Below are 22,984 nucleotides of genomic sequence, written 5' to 3' on the forward strand. Positions count from 1 at the left end.
CACTAATTACCACTATATCTCATTTCAACCTATGTATTTCCTTTTTTAAATTTTCTAAGCTACGTGCACGGTTAAGGTATCTGACATTCCACACTTCCAATCTGCGGAACACCAGTTTCATTTCTCCTGATGTAGTCCCCACCTGGAGATCCAAATGGGGGACAATTTTACCTCCAGAATATTTTATGAAAGAGGACACCATCATCATTTAAAGATATAGTAAAGCTGCATGTCCTCGGAAAAATTACGGCTGTAGTTCCCCCTTGCTTTCAGACGTTCGCAGTACCAGCACAGCAAGGCTGTTTTGGTCGATGTTACAAGACCAGACCAGTCAATCATTCAGGCTGTTGTCCCTGCCACTACTGAAAAGGCTGCTGCCCCTCTTCAAGGACCACACACCTGTCTGGCCTCTCAACAGATCCCCTCTGTTGTGGCTGCACCTGTGGTAGGGCTATCTGTATTGCTGAGGTGTGCAAACCACTCCCCAGGCAGCAAGCTCTATGGTGCATGGAGGGTGGACATTAGTGGCATGGATCTGTAATTCAGCAGATTACTCCTATTTCCGTTACTGGGTATTGGTGTTACTTGTGCAGGTTTCCAGTCTTTTTTTTTCCGGATCTTTTAATGAGTGAGCAGTTGTATCTGATTGCTAAGTATGGAGCTATTATATCAGCATACTTTTAAAGGAACCTGACTGGTATACAGTTTGGACCAGAGGCACTGCCATTAAGTGACTTATGCTGCTTCGCTACATGGAGGTTATCTAGTTTAAGTTATGCGTGTTGGCAGCTGTTCTTGATTCAAATTTTGGAATATTTATTTCATCTTTTTTGGTGACTGAATTTCAGAAAACCATGTTTCACAGCTCTGCTTTAGTGGCACTATTACCAGTGACATCACGATTGTTACAGCAAAGTGAAGGTATTAATTGCATCTTGCCGCCGGTGTACTTTACATACGACCCGAATCTCTGTGGGTTTTCTGCCAGATTTCGAGACAAGTTTTCATTGTGGAAACTATTAAAAGCATCTCACACTGAATTTCGTGCTAAATTTTGAGGTTCTCTAAAACTTTGCCAATCTTGGTGGTTCTGCGTACTTAAATTTGGCGTGCTGTATTCATTGCTTCTGTAACAGTGTTGTGACGAAAGGCAGTGCAATATATTTAACATGGAGCTCAACTCATTGAAACGACGACTGTACAATTTAGTAGACAATTGCCATTATTCCGTAGACAAATTTACTGAAGGCAATTTGGAAAAAAATAAATAAATCACACATTTACATGTGGGTTTCAAAATGATATTACATTTGCTGTAGTACAATAAACTTTGTAACTTTTCAGTATAAACAAAAAAGTGGTTTATTGTATATTAACTTGCTCCTGTACAACAAGTTATAGCTACAAATGGTACTGCAAGTAAAGCCATTAAACTAATGACAAACGAGATGACCCCACACAGAGTTATTCAGAAGATTGGCGACCTTGGTGGACAAGATGTGTACCTGCTCTGCCTATCCATCTCGGATAAAATTGGGACATTACATGTCATCTTGTACCAGCAGCAAAACGTGTTGGTGCCCTGTCACAAAATGCTACAACGTTTCTCACGAACTTATAGTGGCCCATCCACAGCTCTCCTCATAAATCGTCGGCAACACAGTGCCACAAGGTGTGTTAACACTATATGGAATACAGATATGAATTGCTAACAATACTAATGCGAGAAAAGCACATGGACAAATTCTTCATAAATCTCTGCAAATAGTTCAGAAAGATACTGCACTTCTCTCACTACTAATTGAGTTACTGGCACACAGCATAAATCCTTTCCTCAGGGGCTGCTGGCACTTGTAGAAAGGAGCTTACGGGCACTCAGCACTGGCAGTTGTATAGTTGGCTGCCTGAGTGAAGTCACAGTATATCTTGCCAGGTGGCATCAATATGTTTGATGGAACAGGACTGACTATGTTTAAAAGTAGAACAGTAATCTGCTGTAATGCATTGCTTGACCTACATCGTGCCTTCTTTCAACTACAGGTTGTAGTTTTATTCGAGGGATCTACGATAGATTATAGTTAGAAGAGGGGTAACTCTGCTGCAAATTCAATATAAAATCTGATAGGGATGCCTTATAACATATGAGGGTTGGAACTTAAATAGTGGCAACTATTTATTCACAACTGATACAAAAGAGTTACATGTTTGCACCTGTCGTAGTCCTTCAAAGTAGTCAGCAGCATTGTGTAGAACCCGCTGCCAGCGATGTGGAAGGCGTAGTATACCGTCAGCAGAGCTTGTTCTGTTGATGGTGCAAATGGAGCGGTTTACTGCCTGTCGAATCTCTGGAACAGTTCTGAAGTAAATGCCACAAATCCAAAACTGAAATGCCAATCCAACGAATGGAGTCACTATGGGTCACTGCGAAGGTCAGAAGTGCGTCAGAACCCCAGTATGGTGAAAGTTATGGTGATTCTCGCGTACAACTGTGATGGTGTTATCCTAAAACATTACGTTCCTCCACGGCAGACCGTCAATGCACAGTATTATTGTTCAACTGTTCATTTTCGGAGCATCACCTGCAATCAGCTTAGCAAAAGAAGTGGCAACACTTTCTGCGCAACCCATCCATCATTTTGCACGACAATGTGCGGGCACATACAGCGCAAGCTGTGGCTGCTCTGTTCGGTTGATGGGACTGGGAAGTGCTGCACCACCCACCATACTCCCCGGACTTATGTCCTTGTGACTTTGATTTGATTCCTAAGGTGAAGGAACCACTTCGTGGCATTCGCTTCAGAACTGTTCCGGAGATTTGACAGGCAGTAGACTGCTCCATTCACACCATCAACAGAACAGGCTCTGCTAACGGTATATTACACCTTCTGCATTGCTGGCAACGGGTTCTACACAACGCTGGTGAATACTTTGAAGGACAGTAACAGCTGTAACCATGTAATTCTTTTTTTTCATGGGTAGTGAATAAATAGTTGCCTCTATTTAAGTTCCAATCTTCGTATAATAATTTATTACATCGAGATCACCTTGTAACTACTATTTCACATACCCAGTTTAGGCAGTTTATTACCATTTTCATATGTGGTTATGTCAGTAAAAATTCGCCATGATGTATAAAAATTGAAGTTGTGCACCTTTCACTATGTGACACCATGATGTTCAGAATGCATAACTTAAATTTTTATACATCATGATGAAGCTGTTAATGGATTAATCACATCTGGAGATGGCAAACATTATCAAAGCTAGTACTGTGAAATAGTAGCTAAAAGGAAATCTTGATGATTGTTCCATTTGGGGGAGGGGACCAAACAGTTAGGTCATTGGTCCTATCAGATTAGGGAAGGAAGTTGGCCATGCCCTTTCGAAGGGACCATCCTGGCATTTGCATGAAGTGATTGAGGGAAATCAAGGAAAACCTAAATCACAATGGCTGGACGTGGATTTGAACCACCGTTCTCCCAAATGCGAGTCCAGTGTGCTAACGAATGCACCACCTCGCTCGAACTTTTGATGTCATAAATTATTATATAAATATTTATAAGGTTGCGCACATTTCTTTTGATAATATGTTAGTTTTTAAAAGTACCTAGTCATAATCTAGAGAAATTCTGTAACCTGTCCACAGCTATGCAATGCATTCAATCTTTGCTCAAGTACCAAAGACAACAAGAAAGTAAACTATGACAAATTGCAGCTGTTCCAAATGCGAAGAGATTACTTGTATGTTGCTAGGTTGCCACGGAAAATATATCTATTACCTTATTCAAGAGTAGCTGTTCACACGTTTCTACAATTAGCTTTTCATGGTGAGTATTGACTTAATATTGCCTCTCTTCTAGCTGAAACCAATCACTTCTGAAATTAGTTTCTTTTCTTGCGTCTGTCAAACATGACATGCCATACTGCTCGACTCATTCCCATCTTCGGTTATAGCATCAAAATACTGCAGTACATATTCAATACGGCTGTTGGTACACTCCCTACATTATACTAATCAACAGTGACACAAGAACAGACATGGAACCTTTTATGAGTCAAATTCAATTTGAGCGATCACAATGACAAACTAGCACCATCTGATGACACACAGGCTGTGTTGAGACAATAGTCATGAATCACACCGTGTGGTGCAAGATATTGCACGTATCTACTTGCCGGGAGTTGTCGAAATCTACTGAGGTGGTAAGAGTAGGCTATTCATCTTCATATTGAATTCAAATTCCATGGAGAGATACGGTTGTCTGTCGTTATGTGTAGCTTAATAAAACAACGTCCACATATCACATTATCAGTTCACTGAATTGCTCACGAAACATTTGGACATTGCTTCTAGGGTATCATTATCGTTAGAAGGCTTACTTCAGTGGTCAATCCCCACACACATAGTATCGCACTCTCCTGTTTATCACAACTTTCTGCAGCAAAGCTCATGTAAAGCTGAGTTTTTATATTTTGCGTCTTTCTTAGAAGGCCTTTGTTGGCAACTAGACGTTACCTTGCTATATTAAAAATCAGACTGAATACCCTAATATGATACTATTTCCCAATAATAATGTTGGCTGAAACTTACGAAAATTTGCGGCGATATGATTGACAGTGATGTATTCTGGGCTATTAACTAGAACCAAAAACAGGTAGGGTATAAAAATTTTATACCGATAAAAATCACGGTTACGGTGGGTATATTTATCATGATGCATTGTCAACTTTTAGTTTGATTCTTTACGCTCGCCACCAGCCACGAAATGGCATATACCTTCTATCAAAGAGTATTGAAGTCGTAAAGCTACTTCATTCTTTAAGTCCGTTCTCATTCTGCTAGTTGTTTTAGATTCTACTGTAACCTACGGTTATGGAAATTATTGTTCAACAGTGTCCTGCGTACATGATATTTCAATCGATTTCATGGAACATGTTTAGAAATTACGTCTTCTTGTAGTCATCTGTGACGCGTAAATATCGGCCAATCACAAAGCTAAGTGTTGCGTCATCACGAAGCGACCAATGGGAGTGTTCGGGAGTTCCTATGTATGTGAATGTCCACGCGCCATGTTGAGAAGGAAATTAACAAAGCTGCAAGGAGGAAGGAGAACATCGGTTCGGCGTGTTTTAACACCTTTACCACCACCCGGAACGTCATGGCTGACCCGGAGAAGCAGCCCGAACAACCGAAGGCTGTAGTACAACAAAAGCACGTACTAGGTAAGTACTGAGACGATAATAATTTAATTTTAGGTAAATGTGTATGAACTGCAACATCGCTACAGATCGGATGAGCACGCCTCCATTTTCAAGTGCTCTCAACACGTGCTTCTCTTCGAAGATAATTTTATGAAATTATATGATAGTATTGCAGACTAATGTTCGCGTGATCGGTTTATTTTTTAATGGTGGGCTTCCAAAGGAACAGGTAAATACTGTGTTTCACGCTGCTCAAATATCGACTGTTCTAAAGAGCATTTTGGAATTATGACATCCTAGTTCATCAGAACACAGGCAGAAGGCTGTTATTTCTTTAGTTCAGTATAATTTCGATATGTGCTTAGTAATGGATAGACAGCTGACGAACGATTTTGATGCTAAAATTGTAGTACGCGTTTCCGCCTTGAGCTGAAGGAAAAATTTTGTGAATGAAATTATTTACTGACACTTGGCTATTAACAACCCCCGGAAAACTTAAGCCCCATTGCACCACGGGTCTAAGATCTGTAACTCACTTTTGTTGCCATACCTAGATTTACAAACTATTGGAGTGGGATATCTTCATGTTGAACTTTTTGTGTCGAATTCAAATTGACGCAGTTGCGTAGGGGTATCTAGTTTATCGCACCCCGGCAACAACAGAAAAAAAATTAAGAACTGCCAACTTTGAGAATAAATTACAAAACTTGCATTGAAACAGTATAAGCTTCCCGTAAATCTCAAGCATTAAGTTCTATTATTTTTCGTGCACGGTGAGGCACTTTACAAGTATTTTTGCGACAAAACTAAAAATTGCCTTTTTTCCGCAGTTAATGGTTCTCAAGTCCATTATTTAGACTCTCATTGCAACGTTTAAATTTTCACTGTAACTTAGCATCTTTTTTTCGTATTCGTAGAATAAATTAATCCATGTTACGGTTATTGTAGAACTAACAGCTGTTAGGAGTGTTTCCGCCGAATTTGGAATTATATTGTTTACTTGTCTGTGCGAAGCAGACATAAACCTCATCTCTGGTGAGGAAAGCAAGGTAGTTGAACGCAATAATTTTGTTTGGTGTTCCGCATCTTTTGGTACTGCAGTTAATTCATATCAAACATTTTACGCTGTGTATTCATACTTTTAGAAGCCCTGTAATTCTAATCCGTCGCAATGTTTTGAGGCGCAACAGGAATGTTAAATTCGTCTTCATTAACCTTACGAAAAAATGATAAATCTTAGTGACAAACTCTGTGTTTCAACTTAAATTCTGTTACCTCATAACGGCATTTAGCTCTGCGCAAAGTAACTGTTTTATCGTCCCTCTGAAAACTGCACCTGTAATAACTTTTACTATAACTTTACTATAACTTTTACTATATAGCAGCTCATTCACAAGTAACTGCATCTACTACAAGAATTGATAGAATGGCCATGTGAAGCAAATCCACTTAAAATTGCAATGAGCAGAAAAAGTTCAGGCTGAAAAACTCATTCTAAATTTAGATACAGCATGTCTGGTCTGGATTCCTGCCAGTAGCTTATTTCGTCTCAACTAGAGCTTATGGAGGCTCAGCATTGGTGGAATATTGCTGTTCGTATTTAACAATCTGTGCAGAATATCCCCTCATGTCGAATGATTTTCTGTGCTTAGGTGTACACTACTTTCCCAAATCAGATTTAGTGTGTTCATTTTAAACTGATAACAGCCGTTAAAATTTTATTTTTATTTTGCTTCATGTTCTTTTTGCATAAAATAAAAATATTTTCCATAGCATTTCAAATTTTTTGCTCTTAGTATTTTGGTCTAATACCTGTTGGAAATAGGTTTTGTGGAATATGAAGAAACAGCCTTTAATGTCCATCAATTAAGAGCTATGTGATTGATTGTGGGATCAAGCAGATGGTTAAAAGAAAAGTTTGATTCGTAAGTTAGATGGAGTTAAAGGTTGAATATGGCAAGTTGCAAAAAAGTTCACATTTTTTCCCCAATTTGCGTACTTGCATTCTTAAGTCATAAAAATTATAATAGCAGATGATCAAAAGGAGTTGTTTGTGGAAATTTTCTTCCAGGCAAATTCTGGCAATCACAATATGCACTTTGTCATAGGAGCTGGCGGTTTTTCAAGTCTCCTGGCAGTTTTTTGACGTTTAACTACATGACATAGTTACTAGATGACATGACCCCCCCCCCCCCCCCCCACTCCCTGGCTCTTTGATTTAGACTGTTCGTGTGACTTTGAAACAAACATCTCAATCAGCTGACAAGCAAATGCTTTTACTGGCAGCCTGATGAACACTTTCTCTTCATAATATTTTTAGATGATTTTTACAGATATTGTCACCAGAGTTGAATTTTCAGAACTGCTGAGCAGATGCAAATGATCTGTGTATTCTAGTATAAATGTTACGCTTTAATTGGTAGTTAATTCGAGAAGGATTTTGATACTTTCTCATCAGCTTCTAATCAAACAGTGTGCTTATGGAATATCATTGCAGTAGGGCGACTGGATTGGTGATTTCCTGTAATGTAAATTTCTAGTAATTCACAGAAAGTAAAAAGGTGGCATCTGGTATTCTGCAAGTGCTGCAGACTGTTTGCAGTTCTTTATCTATCTAAACAGTAAACAGCCTTGTTAGATTGTATGCAAATATTGTTTACCATCCAGTCATCACAAGACAGACTAAATTACAAAGTGATATAGGCAAAATTACGGGGTGAAAAGTGGCAGTAGACTCTAAATAATAAAACATGTTGTCATTCACATGAGTACTAAAAGGAATCACCATTAAACTTGTTACATGGTAAATCACATAAATCAGAAGTCTGTCAATTCTAAATATCTATATATCACAATTGTGGATAACTATAAATGTTGTGGAAGATGGCAACCAATGGCTGTTTTTCATTGGCAGAGCAAAAAGATGCAACAAGACTAATAAATAGACTGCCTGCACTATGGTTGTAAATTCTCCTCTGGGGACTGCTTCGCAGTATGGGATCCTTACCAACAAGCACACAATGCTGACTGACTCTTACCGATACAAGATTAAGGCCAGTTTTCTAAAGTGGTAAGACACAACTTCCTTTGAAACTCGAAAAAGCTTCATTTGAAAATTAAATTTCAGTGCAGTTGATACAAAATATTTAGAGGTTAGTGTAATAAGAGTTGCTAAATGCATACTGTATGGGTCTTGCAATAGTGATGTCACTGGTAAGCTTCTAGCTAGTATTTTTTCATTTACATTAGATTTTATCAAATAACAATGTTAATTTTAAAACTATGGGGGACTGGAATTGTATATCATGAAAAGGAAGAGAATGTAAAGTAATAAGATACAGACTGTGAGGGAAGGGAAAGCCACCTGTTGGAATTTTGTACAGAGCATAATTCAGTAAGTGGAGTGGAAGTCGAAAATGTTCAGTGCCAGTTTAGCACTAAGCATTTTCAGTGCTATAGTGTTCTCAGTTCTGTTGCATGTTCCTACACTAGGTCCACGTGGCAGTCGTGGGGAAAGCGTTTCAAACATGCGTTAGATGACTTGTGCCAAGCAGTGCTTCCCTCTGGACATGCAGTATTTAAAAGATATGAAAACAATTTTGTTCCACATGAAAGCTCACTACTGCATTTCTGTACTTGTATTATCACAAATTAAACTCAGTTTTCATTGCGTGTGAAAAGTTTCCTGTTGGAGCTTACAACTAGCTTGCTGGTATGGCACTTCAAATGTTGTTAATAAATTGTGTATTTTCTAAATTCATTTTTTCTGTGCTTTGTGGAGCAGTATAATTCTATCGTATCAGTTTACCTGTTTTATACAAATCAGTTGTGTGCAGATACTTATCATTCTCACAAATGTCAGATCTGGCATTTACATTTTCAATTTCTACTCCTAAACAGGGTATGAATTAAGAAAGATTGTATATGTGGAAGAGACTTGGGGATGGCGCATGGTTTGATTATTTAATGGTAAGACAATGGGTTTAGAAAATGCTTTAAATTCAAAAACATTACCAGGGGCAAATGCGAACTCTGACAGAAGTGTGCTAATACTTAGTAAGATTTTTCTCGGGTAGTTAACGCCTTTTGTCCTCCATCAGCATTTCCTTGATCCTCCTGTAGGACAAAGAAATCAACACGATATGTCCTCGACCTAAATTTAGTGTCCGTGCAATAGTTCTCATTGCTACACTGATTGGATGGAGCTGTGTTAGTCATGAACAATTATGTGTGACTGATTCTGAGGTAAAGAATAAAGTTTATTGCAAAAATCAAGAGTAAAGTTGTATTCGTCTCCTTGCTCTGCTCCCATACTCCTGCATGAAAAAAGCAGGCTAAAGAAATTAGAACAAACATAGCCTGACATAGTTCCAACTAGTATATAATACAACGTTAATGCGTAGTTAACTTGAATTACATTGAAGCACATCACTTGTGCACTAGCTGTCAAATACTAATACCGGGCGAGGTGCAGTTCTCGGCCAGTAAGAACAGAGCATTTACGATAGGTTCCCTGAGATGCCTTATAATGGCAGTTTGTGAATTTGCCCATTTGATGAAATTAGTTGTAGAGAAGGATGTGGAGGAAACACTAAATTTAATGTTGGTACTGTTGCAATGACAACGTTGTTAGAGATTGGCAAAGTAAAATATTACGACTGGAACAGGATATTGTGTTAAGGTGAAAACAAGTACTATATACATTACTTTTGCAAAGAGCCCGATTGTTGCATACGATCTTCTGCCAAAGTCTCCGTTTTGATGCACCTCATCACCTTGCAGGATTCAGAGATGGGGGCGACGCTGGTACTTAAGATTCTGGGCTGAAAACGTCTCCAGGTCCGCTGTAAGTTTGCTGCACGTACTTTTACTTCAGCAATTGTCGTGTGCTTACTGTCGAAGGATTGCAATTCCCGTGTGTGTGCAATTTAAAATACGTGGCAGCGAGATTACACCATACAACGTTCTTCTCCATTGTCGGAATGATTCAAAATATATTCTCAGCACTTCTAGAAATTTTCAAACCTGATATGGTGCACAAGTAGGTTTTACCAGTAACACTATTTGCGTTCATTGCACACGCTCTAAGACGTAGTTAAACCACGCTCAAAACAGAAGGCACTGTTTACTCAATATGAACCATTGTTCTGCATTTCACACCGATGCGCGACGCGGTGCACATACTTATTAATCGTTTTATCCGCGTTTTTTGCGTGCGAAAACACCGCGTCATGTCATGTCGTCATCCTAGCACCCGATTGTTCAGTTTCGATAGTCGAAAAAGGCTCTCATAGCAAAAATGTGTAAAAATACGTGGAATTATTAGATAAAATATTGCTTCTGCCGTTTTTTCTCAAAGCCTGTGAAAAACTTAGGAAACATTAATATTCAAAGTATTGGCCATTTCACCTTTCGGGCAACATACGAATTCCGCGGCGGAAGAACTGTGCGTCTTTTGAGGATAGCCACGAATCGATCAAGTTTCGCACTTGTTCATATGACCGGGAGTGCTGGTCAGCCAGGCCGTGTGTCATTGATCGAAAATCGTGAATGCGGCGGGTGGTGTATGTTCTGAAGAGGTTTTCGAACGTGTGGTCATGCGTTATCATACTGCAAAATAACCTTTTCATGTCTATCGCCGTAGTTTCTTTCGGTGCTTAGTTCAAACGCATTCGATAACGATCTTCTGTGATTGTCTCCGTCGGTTTCAGTAGCTTTGAAAACATTAGTTAGCCACCATGCTACTCTTAGACGTAAAAATTACCATTCTTGGTGCATCTGAGTCTCATCCGCAGCCTTCTTTGTTAAGTCAGAAAACTGAAACTTCACGCAAATGACGAGAATTGGGGCTGTTCTTTTGACATCAGTCTAGAAAACTCGGATGCAATGACAGTTCCGCTAATATTTTGATGAAGTTATGTTTACAAATGCCGAAGTGTGATACACGGCCTGCTACATGCACTACCACTTGCCGCTAGCACCACGTTTTGTAAAACGGCAGAAGGATAATTGTAGACCTAATATTTACGTTCTAATACATTCACTTACTGATATTCACTGCACAATATAATGAACAAAACAATAAAGTAACCCAATATTTGTTGGCTCCCTTCAGCTATCCTTTTCAGAATGGCACCATTCGCGTGCTCGCTTTCTTGTACATAAAGTATCACCTTTTAGTCCTCCTTGGTACGGGATCCATACTTCAACTTACAAGGAGATGGCACGACCGTGGAGTCGGGGATTTGTCCGCAATTTTGTGTGGTGAAAGAGGACCCCTAACACCTCACGTGGTTAAGATATTAGGACGCACTACTCGGAAAATCCCGAGAAAAATCGATCCAAAGCTTCTTAGGTAACTTATGAGCATAAAATGTTAGTCCATTGTCGTGCTGCCGTCTGGCCTACATGGTTTGCCTTCGTACCCTTACGCCAGAGGTCCATGGTTCGATTCCTCTTCTGGCACTTTTCTTCTGTTGCTTGCAGAATTGCATCGCATTGTTACAGGAGGATCGTGAAATTAATTCCCGGGAAATTGTATAAATATTCATTCTATAATTCACCATCAATTATCGTCACCAATATTCCGAGACGTGATTTAATAAGCCTGGTTTGCCTCAAAATTGACAAACTCGAAACATTTTCGTAAATGTTAATGGGCATGTTTTTGTACAGATTTATTGCAAGCGCCCTGTGATTGTAAAAATCCGCTTTTGTATGTTAAGAAAGATGTAGCAAAAATTGTTTTGTTTGTTTTTACGATAATTACCACTGCGGTTCTTGTTTATTATATGTATAAAAATTGAATGTTTCCCAATCGACTTTGTTATTCTGATTAAACAGGCAATGTTTCTCTTCATATACTTTACAATGAGAAATGGAAAACCCACCGCCATGAATTGTGTTGTTGGACAAAAGAAAACAAAAAGAAAATAATTTTTATTCAATAATGTAACTAATTTGTTAGATAATGTAGGTTTGGGAAACTTTCTGAATTGGTGGAATAACCGAAGAAAATGAAACAGAAGGAAAAAAATGCCAGAGGAGGAATCGAACACGAGACCTCTGGTGTAAGAATCAGAGCCCTAAACACCGAAGCCAGACTGCGGCTCGGCAGTGTACTTATAAGGCACCTAAGAAACTTTCGATCGATTTTTCCCGGGATTTTCCGGGTAGTGCGTCCTAATATTTTAACAACGTGACGTGTTAGGGGTCCTCTTTCACCATACAAAATTGCGGACAAATCCGGACCCCACGGTCGTGCCGTCTCCTTGTTCGAGATAAATCATACATGTTCCATAAACCTAGGTAGATACACATCCTGCCAGTGATTAAAACTGCCACGTGCTTATCCTTGACAACCTGTGTGGTCATTCCCCTTCATAAACACAGTTACACAAAGGTGTGTACGGCTGATTCCAGATGACTTATTGTGTTTACATTTAAAAATTTTACACCTTTTTTTTCTCACAGTCGTCATTATAGAATATGGATAGATAACGATCTGGGGTACTCTTCAAATTGTCGGCCGTTGGTAATAGGGCGTGAACGGAAAGGATACAAACAAAACTTGCGTGGGCACGCCTGAAGTAACCTCATCTATCAATGACTCTCCACTAAAGATACACTGAAGAGCCAGAGAAACTGGCACACTTGTCTAATATCGTGTAGGGCGCTGGTGAGCACGCATAAGTGCCGCGACACGACGTGGCATGGACTCGATTAATGCCTGTAGTGCTGCAGGTAATTGACGCTAGGAGTCCTGCAGGGCTATCCGTGAAACCGTAAGAGTACTAGGGGGAGAGCTGTTCTGAACAGCACGTTGCAAGGAGTCCCAGATATGCTCAATAATGTTCATATCTGTGGAGTTTGGTGGCCAGCGGAAGTCGTTAAACTCTGAAGTGTGTTCCTGCAGCCGCTCTGTAGCAATTCTGGGCTTGTGGGGTCTCATTGCCCTCCTGGAATTGCCTAAGTCCGTTGGATTGCACAATAGGCACGAATGGGTGCAGTTGATCAGACAGGATGCTTACGCACGTGTCACCTGTCAGAGTAGTATCTAGACATATCAGGAGTCCATCACCCCAACTGCACATGCCACACACTATTACAGAGCCCCCACCAGCTGGAGCAGTCATCAGCCGACATGTAGGGTCCATGGATTGATGAGGTTTTCGCCATCCGCTCGATAATTTGAAACGACACCCGTCCGACCAGGTAACATGTTTCCAGTGTTGAACAGCCCAATGTCGGCGTTGACGGGCCCAGGCGAGGCGCGCAACTTTGTCGTGCCGTCATCAAGCCTACACGAGCCGAAAGCCCGTATCGATGCATCGTTGCGTGATTCACACGCTGACACTTAATGGCCCAGTATTGAAATCTGCAGCAATTTCTGGGAGGCCTTCACTTAAGTCACCTGGAACGATTCTCTTCATTGTTGGTCCTGTTCTTGAAGGGTCGGAGATTTTTATCTAATTCCTTATATTCGCGGTAAATGGCCGGTAGGAAAAATCCCCACTTAATCGCTACTTCCGAGATGCTGTGACCCAACGCTCGTGCTCAAGAGTAAAACATCACGTTCAAACTCAAATCTTGCGCCAGACACTGTCTAATATGGGCGTTGCCGACTGCATTGCCGTATGCTGCCTGTTTACATCTCTCTGTATTTAAGTACGCGTGCCTATACCAGTTTATAATATATTGCGTCCCAACTAAAAGTAAATCCTCAGTCCAGTCACACTTTTTTTCTCCGTATTATACGGCCCTCCGCACACGTAGCGAATCAAATGAAACCCATCGCCCGGTGCGAGTCGGTAGCAGATGGCTTGCGAAATCACTTCGTTTTCTGCAGAAAACGCGACTGCAGTATCGCCAATAAATCGCTCGCAACGCGTTACCAACCAGTTGCCAGGGACTCTGCGTCCGTGTTATCAAGCGATCGGAGTTGCGCAGTGTCTTCAAACACAGCGCTGTATGCGTATTGGTTTCAGTTGAAAATGAACTAGCAGGTGGTGGACAATGCATTTGCATAGGAAGTCGAACAGCCCCATTCTTCCTTTTATATATATATATAAAATTCTCGTGTCAGTGTTTGCTGCCTTACTCCTCCCAAACGGCACGAGCGGTTCTGATTAAATTTTACATGTCTATTCGGTAGGTCTGAGAATCGGTCGTAATCTATTTTTCGTACCCCTAAGTGATAAGTGGTCCACCCCAAACATTTTCTTACTTTTTTGGACAGAACTTTTTATTTTTTTATGATGTGGCATTAAAAATACATAACCCTAAATTTTCACCCTTCTACCATCAACCCCTATTTTTAATAGCGATTTTAGTAATCTAATAATTTTCAACTCCTGTCGATAACTGATCAATTATCAGTTGATCAGTTATCCCCGCCAGGTGTCTACCGGTGATAGTCTTTACCTATTCGATAGATAGGTAATTAAAGAAAACTTACCAAAAGCAACGACTCGAATATCCCTCTTTCAATAAACTAGCCCGAGAAGTTTAACTAGGTAGCACGCGTCATTCGCCGAACCGACATTTAGGTCTAGCGCACACACAGGTTTTTTATCGTGCGGAAATAGTCGTACGATCAAATTCTTTTAGTGGAACAAAGAAGTTCCTATGCTCACTTTTGTTCCTCTAAAAGAATTTAATCGTACAATCTTTACGTACGATAAAAATCGACGCGTGTGCGCTTGGCATTATTCATAATGCTGGCGAACAAGTTTCGACCCGAAATTGCCGCTGTGTTTGTATGCTCATGGACGAGCTGTGTATCGGCTGCAATTGTTAAATCCACGCGATCTACCGTAGAAACGCTAGAACTAATAGTGGTCGATACTACCGGACTTCCCCCAAAGCCTTTTCTCACTCCCTACAGTTTTCGGCCATTATTATTGTCACGATCTCCTGCCAACAATGGCTATTGTTAAACGTATACATTGTTACACGTATACATTATTCTTATAGTCCAGAGATAATTTATCTGGCAAAACCTTTTCCGGGTCAACTATAACAAATAGATTTTGAGGCGGAACGAAGTTCGCCGGGTATAGCTAGTTTCATGCAATATCCCGCACGCTCTTGCAGGAGGGATGTGACAAAACCCTGTGAACGGGGAAAAATTCATTTGACGGGTATGTACTGTACACTGATGTCATTGCATAGCGTTAGTATCGCGTACGCATTGTCGGAGCTGTTATTTGTACTCCGGTGATTCTCGTGGAACGGTTTCCCATGAGTGTGGCCGCACGGCGGGAATTAAGACTTCGACTGCGGAATGGTAGATGGAGCTAGGCCCTTGGGACATTTCATTTCGGAAATCATTAAGGAAATCCTGTATTACGAGATCCGCTGTGTCAATATCAAATTTAATGCATTACATCCTACCCGGCCAACAGCGCTCGCTTCGGAGCATAGGCGTTTGCCTGAGTTATCATTGCTGCCAGGCAGGCAACGCTGCGTGAAAAACCGCAGAAATCAGTGTGGGGCGCACGACGAACATACCCGTCAGCAAAGTGCGGCAAAATTTGGCGTAAACCGTTAGCTACTATCGACCGTCTCTCAGACCGCTACTAATTTGTGTAGATATTTCTCACACCCCTGCAAAGCCAAATGGACTCTTCCGTGTACCTTCCTATTGGCTGTCAAGCTACACGTGCCAGCATTCTTGCATTGTTGCTGCTCTTTGTTTGGTAATTATTAGCCTTGAGAGGTCTCACAGACGTACCACAGTGTTTGCGTGCCGCGTTTGTATTGCATGCTACTGTTTCTCCATGGAGGAGAAAGCTGGGCCTTCTGTGAGAAAGATGTCTTCACTTGCAAGATGAGCCTCAGACACCGAAAGAAGAATTCGAAAATCGAAAAACTTGCACCTTTTGCCCTCCTTGTCTGAAGAGGAAAACAAGGTGTCCGTGTCAACAGCGTGGTGTTCCGATTTTTTTGGAGTGTTCCAGGAAGGTCCGCGTGAAGTGTTTGCAGGTGGAAATTGACTAAAGTATGATTCATGAGAACAAGTATTTAGTTTTAACTTGTAATTTTAGAAGTAAAATGGTGGCAAAGTGTCTGCATTCATAGACTTATGGACTGAAATATTCGCTCTACATTGCAAAGTGAGTCGTAATCTGAAAGCTGACTTCGCATACAATTTACCTAAGTCATGTCGGATTTTTCTACCTAGTTATATTGCCAATTTGTAATATAATCCCTCTGATGAAAATCTATGTGTAAGTAGAGACGTAACTGCTGTTATTTTCGTAACTCATAAAATAATAATATACTCCAGATTTCGCTTTGTTTTAATTGTCAAAGTGTTTAAAATACCGCAGTGTTTAAAAAAAATAAAGTTTCTACAAAAGTCGCCTCTAAGAAGTGTAATGAATGACTGGAAGTAGAGAAACTATATATCTTCAGCAAAATTCTGGTTTGATATATAAAACAGAAAAAAGCGGTCTGTGAGACCCCTCCAAAGTAATTGTGTTCCTGTGAATGACCATAGTAGTTAAGGGTTAATGGCTTCAGACAACCCATGTGAGTGCCTTTGGTAACAGCGAGATATCACCTGAAACGCCTCTCCAGGGCTCGTGGTCAGTTGGATCCTCGACGACTGGAAAACAGTGGCTTGGTCAGATAAGTCCCGATTTCAATTGCTAAAAGCTGATGGTAGGGATAGTGTGACACGAATCCAACAAAGACGTAGACTAAAGTTGTGAACAAGGCACTGTGGAAGCTGGCTGTGGTTCCATAGTGGTGTGGACTGGATTTACATGGAATGGACTGAGCCCTGGTTATGTTCGCAAACTTCAGACCATATGTAGCCATTCATGGACATAGTTTTCAAACGATGGAATATTTATGGATGGAAATGCGTCATGTCACCAGCCACACTTGTTAGCGAATGGTTTGAAGAACATTATGAATAAGTCGAACGAATAATTTCGGACACACAGCGCTGACATGACTGCTATCGAACATTGATGGGACATAATGGAGAGTTAATTTCGTGCACAAAATCCTGCCCCGTCAGCGCTTCAGCAATGGACGGCTGTAGAGGCAGCATGCCTCAATATTTCAAACGATTGGAGTCTACGCCACGTAGTTTCCGCGCTACGCAGAGGAAAAAGTATGTGGGATGTTCGTCACCTCAGTGAATTTTTTAAAAAAATAAAATTACCTTTATATCATAGGAACAAAGGTACAAAAGAATCCAGACGTGGAGTATTCTTTTGAATAGCAGCCATTGTCGCTCTGTAAGTTAAATTTGTGTGCAAACGAAAATCGGAAACGACTGGAAAGCCTCACTTTAAGCAACACAAACAATATTTCCTTGTATATAAATCTGTGTTTTGAAAATTAGTTACTGTTATGGCGGAAGAAATCGAATATGACACATCGTCGTTACACGTAAAATTGTTCTATAGGAAGCTACGAATTTCGAGTCTGTATGTCTACGGCTCTTTGCTGCTACAAGTAAGCAACAAATTTCCTGTGGATGCACGGATAAGTCTAGAATTTTCTTACCTTTTTCATTTCTGTGCAATAACAGAGCACATGGTTTTTAAAGAGTTTGAAACTACTCGACATACCGGGTGCAACAAACAGTACTCTCCTCCTATACGCCCGCACTCGGCAACTGCGGTGTTTCTCATTTGAGTTTCACGGTTTACGAAACTGCGTTGGCAACCAGTTGCCGTTTCAGGTCTCCTGCCCGTGGCGTTCGTAAAAGTCGTTTAGTGTGCGGACTGCCTTACTTCAGTTAATAAGCATTGGTGGTTCAAATGTGCGGACGACGTTCTGGTAGTTTCGCCCGGCTTTGCCGTTGTAAAGCGGAAAATCGTAAAGAATAAACGTGATCTACAGTGTAGACTAATCGATGAAACGAAAAACCCTAGTTCAAGTTATTAAGGTCGAAAATGAACAGATCTTCTGCACTACCGGTTATTAAAATTGCTACACCAAGAAGAAACGCAGATGATAAACGGGTATTCATTGGACAAGTATATTATACTAGAACTGACATGTGATTACATTTTCACGCAATTTGGGTGCGTAGATCCTGAGAAATCAGCACTCAGAACAACCACCTCTGGCCGTAATAACGGCCTTGATATGGGCATTGAGCCAGCGCTTGGATGGCGTGTACAGATACAGCTGCCCATGCAGCTTCAACGATACCACAGTTCATCAAGAGTAGTGACTGGCGTATCGTGACGAGCCAGTTGCTCGGCCACCATTGGCCAGACGTTCTCAGTTGGTGAGAGATGTGGAGAACCTGCTGGCCAGAGCAGCAGTCGAACATTTTCTGTATCCAGAAAGGCCCGTACAGGACCTGCAACATGCGATCATGCATTATCCATATTCTGCTAACAGTCATTGGATCTCGACTAACGCGAGCAATGTCGCGATACGATAAACCGCAATCGCCATAGGCTAAAATCCGACCTTTATCAAAGTCGGAAACGTGATGGTACGCATTTCTCCTCCTTACACGATGCATCACAAAGTTTCACGAAGCATCGCCGGTCAACTGCTGTTTGTGTATGAGAAATCGTTGTAGGTGTCGCCACCGGCGCCAACCTTGTGTGAATGCTCTGAAAAGCTAATCATTTGCACATCACAGCATCGTCCTCCCTTCAAATTTCGCGTCTGTAGCTCGCCATCTTCGTGGTGTAGCAATTTTAAGGGCCAGTAGTGTATATTTCCCAAACCATACTGGTGCTTGGGAAGCTAAAGAAACGCTGTGACATATTTGTTATGGATTTTTATGGCATTACATACGCTCCATACTATAAAAACTGTTTCAAAATCAACATGAAAGATACTATTCGCACTCGTTCAATATCTTATTCAGAAGCGTAGCTTGCTGGTCGCTTAGAGCGCTGTTATCGCAATGGGCAACAAAAACTACAAGCTTAGGGGCTTAATTTTTATCTACCGCTGATGATTGTTCCCTACCAAGTTATCTTTAATGCATGCGTGTTTACTCCACAATGTAAAGTGCTTTAAAATCATTCAAGCAACTCCCCTTGACAATGGCTGGAAGGTTGTCAACCGAAATATCGTTACCAGAGCTAGTAATATCCTGGATGCATTCCCGAGGAATGTTGGGGCGTGCGATCCGCTGGGAAAATGTGCTTAATAAACATTAGGGTAAAACTTACGTAAAAATACTTATCAATACATAACGATTATTCTGTATCCCGAAATTAAAATGTATACTTTACAGGACTGTTCATTACGAGTCTCTTGCAACGTTCTGATGCTTATTGAAACGTTGTTTCCCTTTGCGAACAAAAACTCTATAGTAAACACTAAAAGACGTGATCTTTTGTAGAAAGACGTTGTATATCTACCCAACATTGCGAAATTTTGTTCGTTACACTTCCACCGAAATCAGTGAGTGTGCAACGTAGGAAACTTGCAGGGAATGTTATACCTATATTAAACCTACCAAATAAGCCACCATGACCGTAATTGAAGGGAAAGCCATACACACGAAGACAAAATGTCAAAAGCGTTAAAAATTTTTCCCAACAGAAGAAAAAATCCGGTTACATCTGAGCCACAAACGGCAAGAATCTAACACATTTCCTTTTAAAGCGAAAGTAATTACATTTACCAAAATATTAGTCTGTTTGAAAGTACTGAAGCGGAAGAATGTGACTCGTAAAGCTGGAAAAAATCCAGCTTATCAGAAAAACAGAAGCGTATGCGTATGTATCGTGCATGAAAGATGTTTGTTCTCTTGCTATCAGTGGAGTAAGCTGCAATTATACACATTCGTAAGATTTCGTTCAGTGGTATTCGGTTGTTTTTACGTTTCTTTCTCGTTCTCTTGATAATGCATGGAACCTCAAAAAACTGTAAATAGAAAAATTAAAAACATAGGTAGGACGCATGTAAGTGGTTTCTCGCCACCTCGAAAGCTAGTGTCCCTGCAGCTGTCACACAATTTTCGCAGCAGGGAGTGTATTACGCTGCCCAGCACAGGTTATGAATGGCATAGTTGTCATGCAAGGCAGTGAAGACAATATTTACTTCTAGTGCGCAGAGGTTTCCCTGGTTTTTCTAGGTGTAATCTCCTCGGTTGAGCACGTTGTCTGCTAATTTCTGCAGCCTCCATGATCACTGAATGTCACCAGGATGCGGCTGTGGCCAGTATATTAACACGCGCCTATTACAGTCAAACAAATCTGAACATCGCATTTCCAGTGACAACTCTATGGCAAAATTAAATATTACACGGACACTACATCGTGGCAGTTTTAAGTGGGGCGTGTCGTGAATTGTGGTTGTGTAAGATATGTTGCAGTCGGGCCTGAAGTAATACTGCCAGCCGCAGCAAACAAGACACTAACGAATGCTTTGTATACTCCAATGTAATTTTTGTTGAATTTTTTCCTTACTTTGAAAAGGGTGAAGACTAATCCTGGTGTATAAAGGGATTCGAATAAGTCCTATGACCGTTAGTCAGTTGTGCCTTCGTGGACGCACAGAACGCGGACGTAGGATGCCAGCCCGTCGAGAGGGAGGCTGGGCTTATTCCGACGCACAGCTTCTCCCCCCTCTGGCAGTCTTAAGTTCTCGTTCGTTTACGGTTGTGGCCAGGTTAAATGATTAAAATGATTTTTGTCTGTTGTATTAATATCTCAATACTGTCGGCTATAAATTCGTCGCAACTGTGTTAAACCACCTCTCTGTACTTGAATTATGGGAAAGGACTAATTTCTGCCCAAACCAAAGTTAGTGAGTAGCTTCAGCTTGTTTGATTTGATATATTTACAGAATAAATGACCTATACTGCGTAACCCAAAAAACTTCGGACCTATAACTCCGTACAGATTGTATTAAACGAAAGATAAAAGTAATGACTATTAATACTAGAAATAATTTATCAGTACGCAAAACCACACTAGCTTCCGCTAGTACTGCTATAGTGGCCACATTTAACTTTACACTCTCCGTTATAGTAAAGGGTACGAATTGATGTAAAGGCGCTACAGTCTGGAACCGCGAGACCGCTACGGTCGCAGGTTCGAGTCCTGCCTCGGGCATGGATGTGTGATGTCCTTAGGTTAGTTAGGTTTAAGTAGTTCTAAGTTCTAGAGGACTGATGACTTCGAGAGTTTTCCCATAGAGCTCAGAGCCATTTGAACATTTTTTTTATGTAAAGGCTTGCTGAATCCTTAGTGTTTGTCATAATTTACACTTCCACTTAACTCGGAACAAAAGCAACAGTCCTACAGACCTGCAGATCGGACTCCATACCGCAATGATAATGGAAGACTCATTCTCATATAATAGTATGAATAGTAAAACACGAAACAAACCAGGAGCGCTAGCTCCATACTGTATGTTTATTCTTAGAGAACATGACACTTCACACAAATTAACGCTATAAATTCATTTTCATTATGCATAAAATGACTTCAGTAATTCTTTTTCAAATTATTTAACGATAATCAGACTGCCACATTTTAGAGGGGTATTGTATCTGATTTTTTTCCAACAGCCACTTTTTGACACACTCGCGCGCGGCAGTGTAAAGTGCCTTTAAAACATTTTGCAAGCGACTCACCTGGAAAATGACTGAAAGATTCAGCCGGAATATCGGTCCCAGAGTTGGCAGTATCGCGGATGCACTCCCGACGAGCCCCACGAGACAGGCCGTGAACGCGTACGTCACAGCACGTGATACTGCCGCTCTTCATGGTGCCAGCAGCCATCTCCGGCCCAGAGCCAATAACTATTTCAGAAGAGGTCAATAATTCTTGACTGCGCGTTTAAATGCGTACAATACGATTAAGTTAAAACCTTCGGTAGGTACCTTACTCAACTACATACTGAGTTCCCGAGATTTGTGCACGGAGCCGAATGCGCGCGAAGTGACAGGGTACCCAAGAAGGGTATTATTTATTAAAAGCTATATATTTTCAAATTGTTTACAAAACAATTGTATCGCCTTCAAAATACTCTTACTACTATTAAATTTGTCCCACCAATGCTTCCTCTGGTAAGATACATTTTTGAAGTTATCTTTAGAAATAGCTGACAGCTCCTCCCTGGTTTTTTACTTCAGTGTTGACAAGTGTGTCCTGTCATGCTGCTTCTCATGCGTGGAAATGTCACACGGAGCCAGGTCACGCGAGTAAGGTGCGTGAGCAGTGGAACCGTGCCATTTTTAGCCAAAAACTTTCGAACAAAAAATAGCTGTCGGTCAGAACCCGAAAAAAGAACTTGGCAGCAACCCTTTTCATTCCCAAATCGTCTGTTAATTAGCTGAACTGAGCTCAAATATAATCCACTAATACCTTAACATTTGAAGTCTGTCGACGGTTTCTGAGCGCACAGTGGAATATTTCATTATTTTCGTCGATTCGGGGCGTTGATGGACGTCCAGAACGAGGTTTCATTAATCGACGTGTCGCGATTTTTAAATTGAGCAAACTACTCGTACAGTACAGTTTTCCCAAGCATGTTTTCAACATGGACAGTTTCAGCAGCATTTTTACCGAGTAGGAAAAAAATTTCGTTGTTCACTTAAACTTGCCATTATGAACAACAAAACAGCGCTAGCAAAAACAATCATTGCAGATTAACAGAGTAGGCTATGTCGGCAACACACAGCACTGAACTGGCAGTGAGTTGCGCTATAGACGCCTAGCGGCAGTAATGCGTACTACACAAACTCTGCTCACGACATTGTTCGGGTTTTTTTGGTACCCTCTGGTATTTCTCGTGGGTACCGTCTCCCGAAAAATATTGTAATAATCACTAA

General features: G+C 40.9%; 1 protein-coding gene across 2 annotated transcripts in view; it reads left to right on the top strand.

The window, feature by feature from the left end:
• Positions 1–5,066: 5,066 nt before the first annotated feature.
• The window catches only part of LOC124720412 (Y-box factor homolog), a 138,809-nt gene continuing 120,891 nt past the window's right edge, over positions 5,067–22,984 (top strand). For both annotated transcript variants that reach the window (XM_047245761.1, XM_047245762.1), the window contains exon 1: positions 5,067–5,223. In XM_047245761.1, the coding sequence (XP_047101717.1) occupies positions 5,160–5,223 (64 nt within the window). In that variant the 5' untranslated portion in view covers positions 5,067–5,159. The remainder of the gene's footprint in view (positions 5,224–22,984) is intronic.

This window comes from Schistocerca piceifrons, chromosome 11 (genome assembly GCF_021461385.2).
Source record: "Schistocerca piceifrons isolate TAMUIC-IGC-003096 chromosome 11, iqSchPice1.1, whole genome shotgun sequence".
NCBI lineage: Eukaryota > Metazoa > Arthropoda > Insecta > Orthoptera > Acrididae > Schistocerca > Schistocerca piceifrons.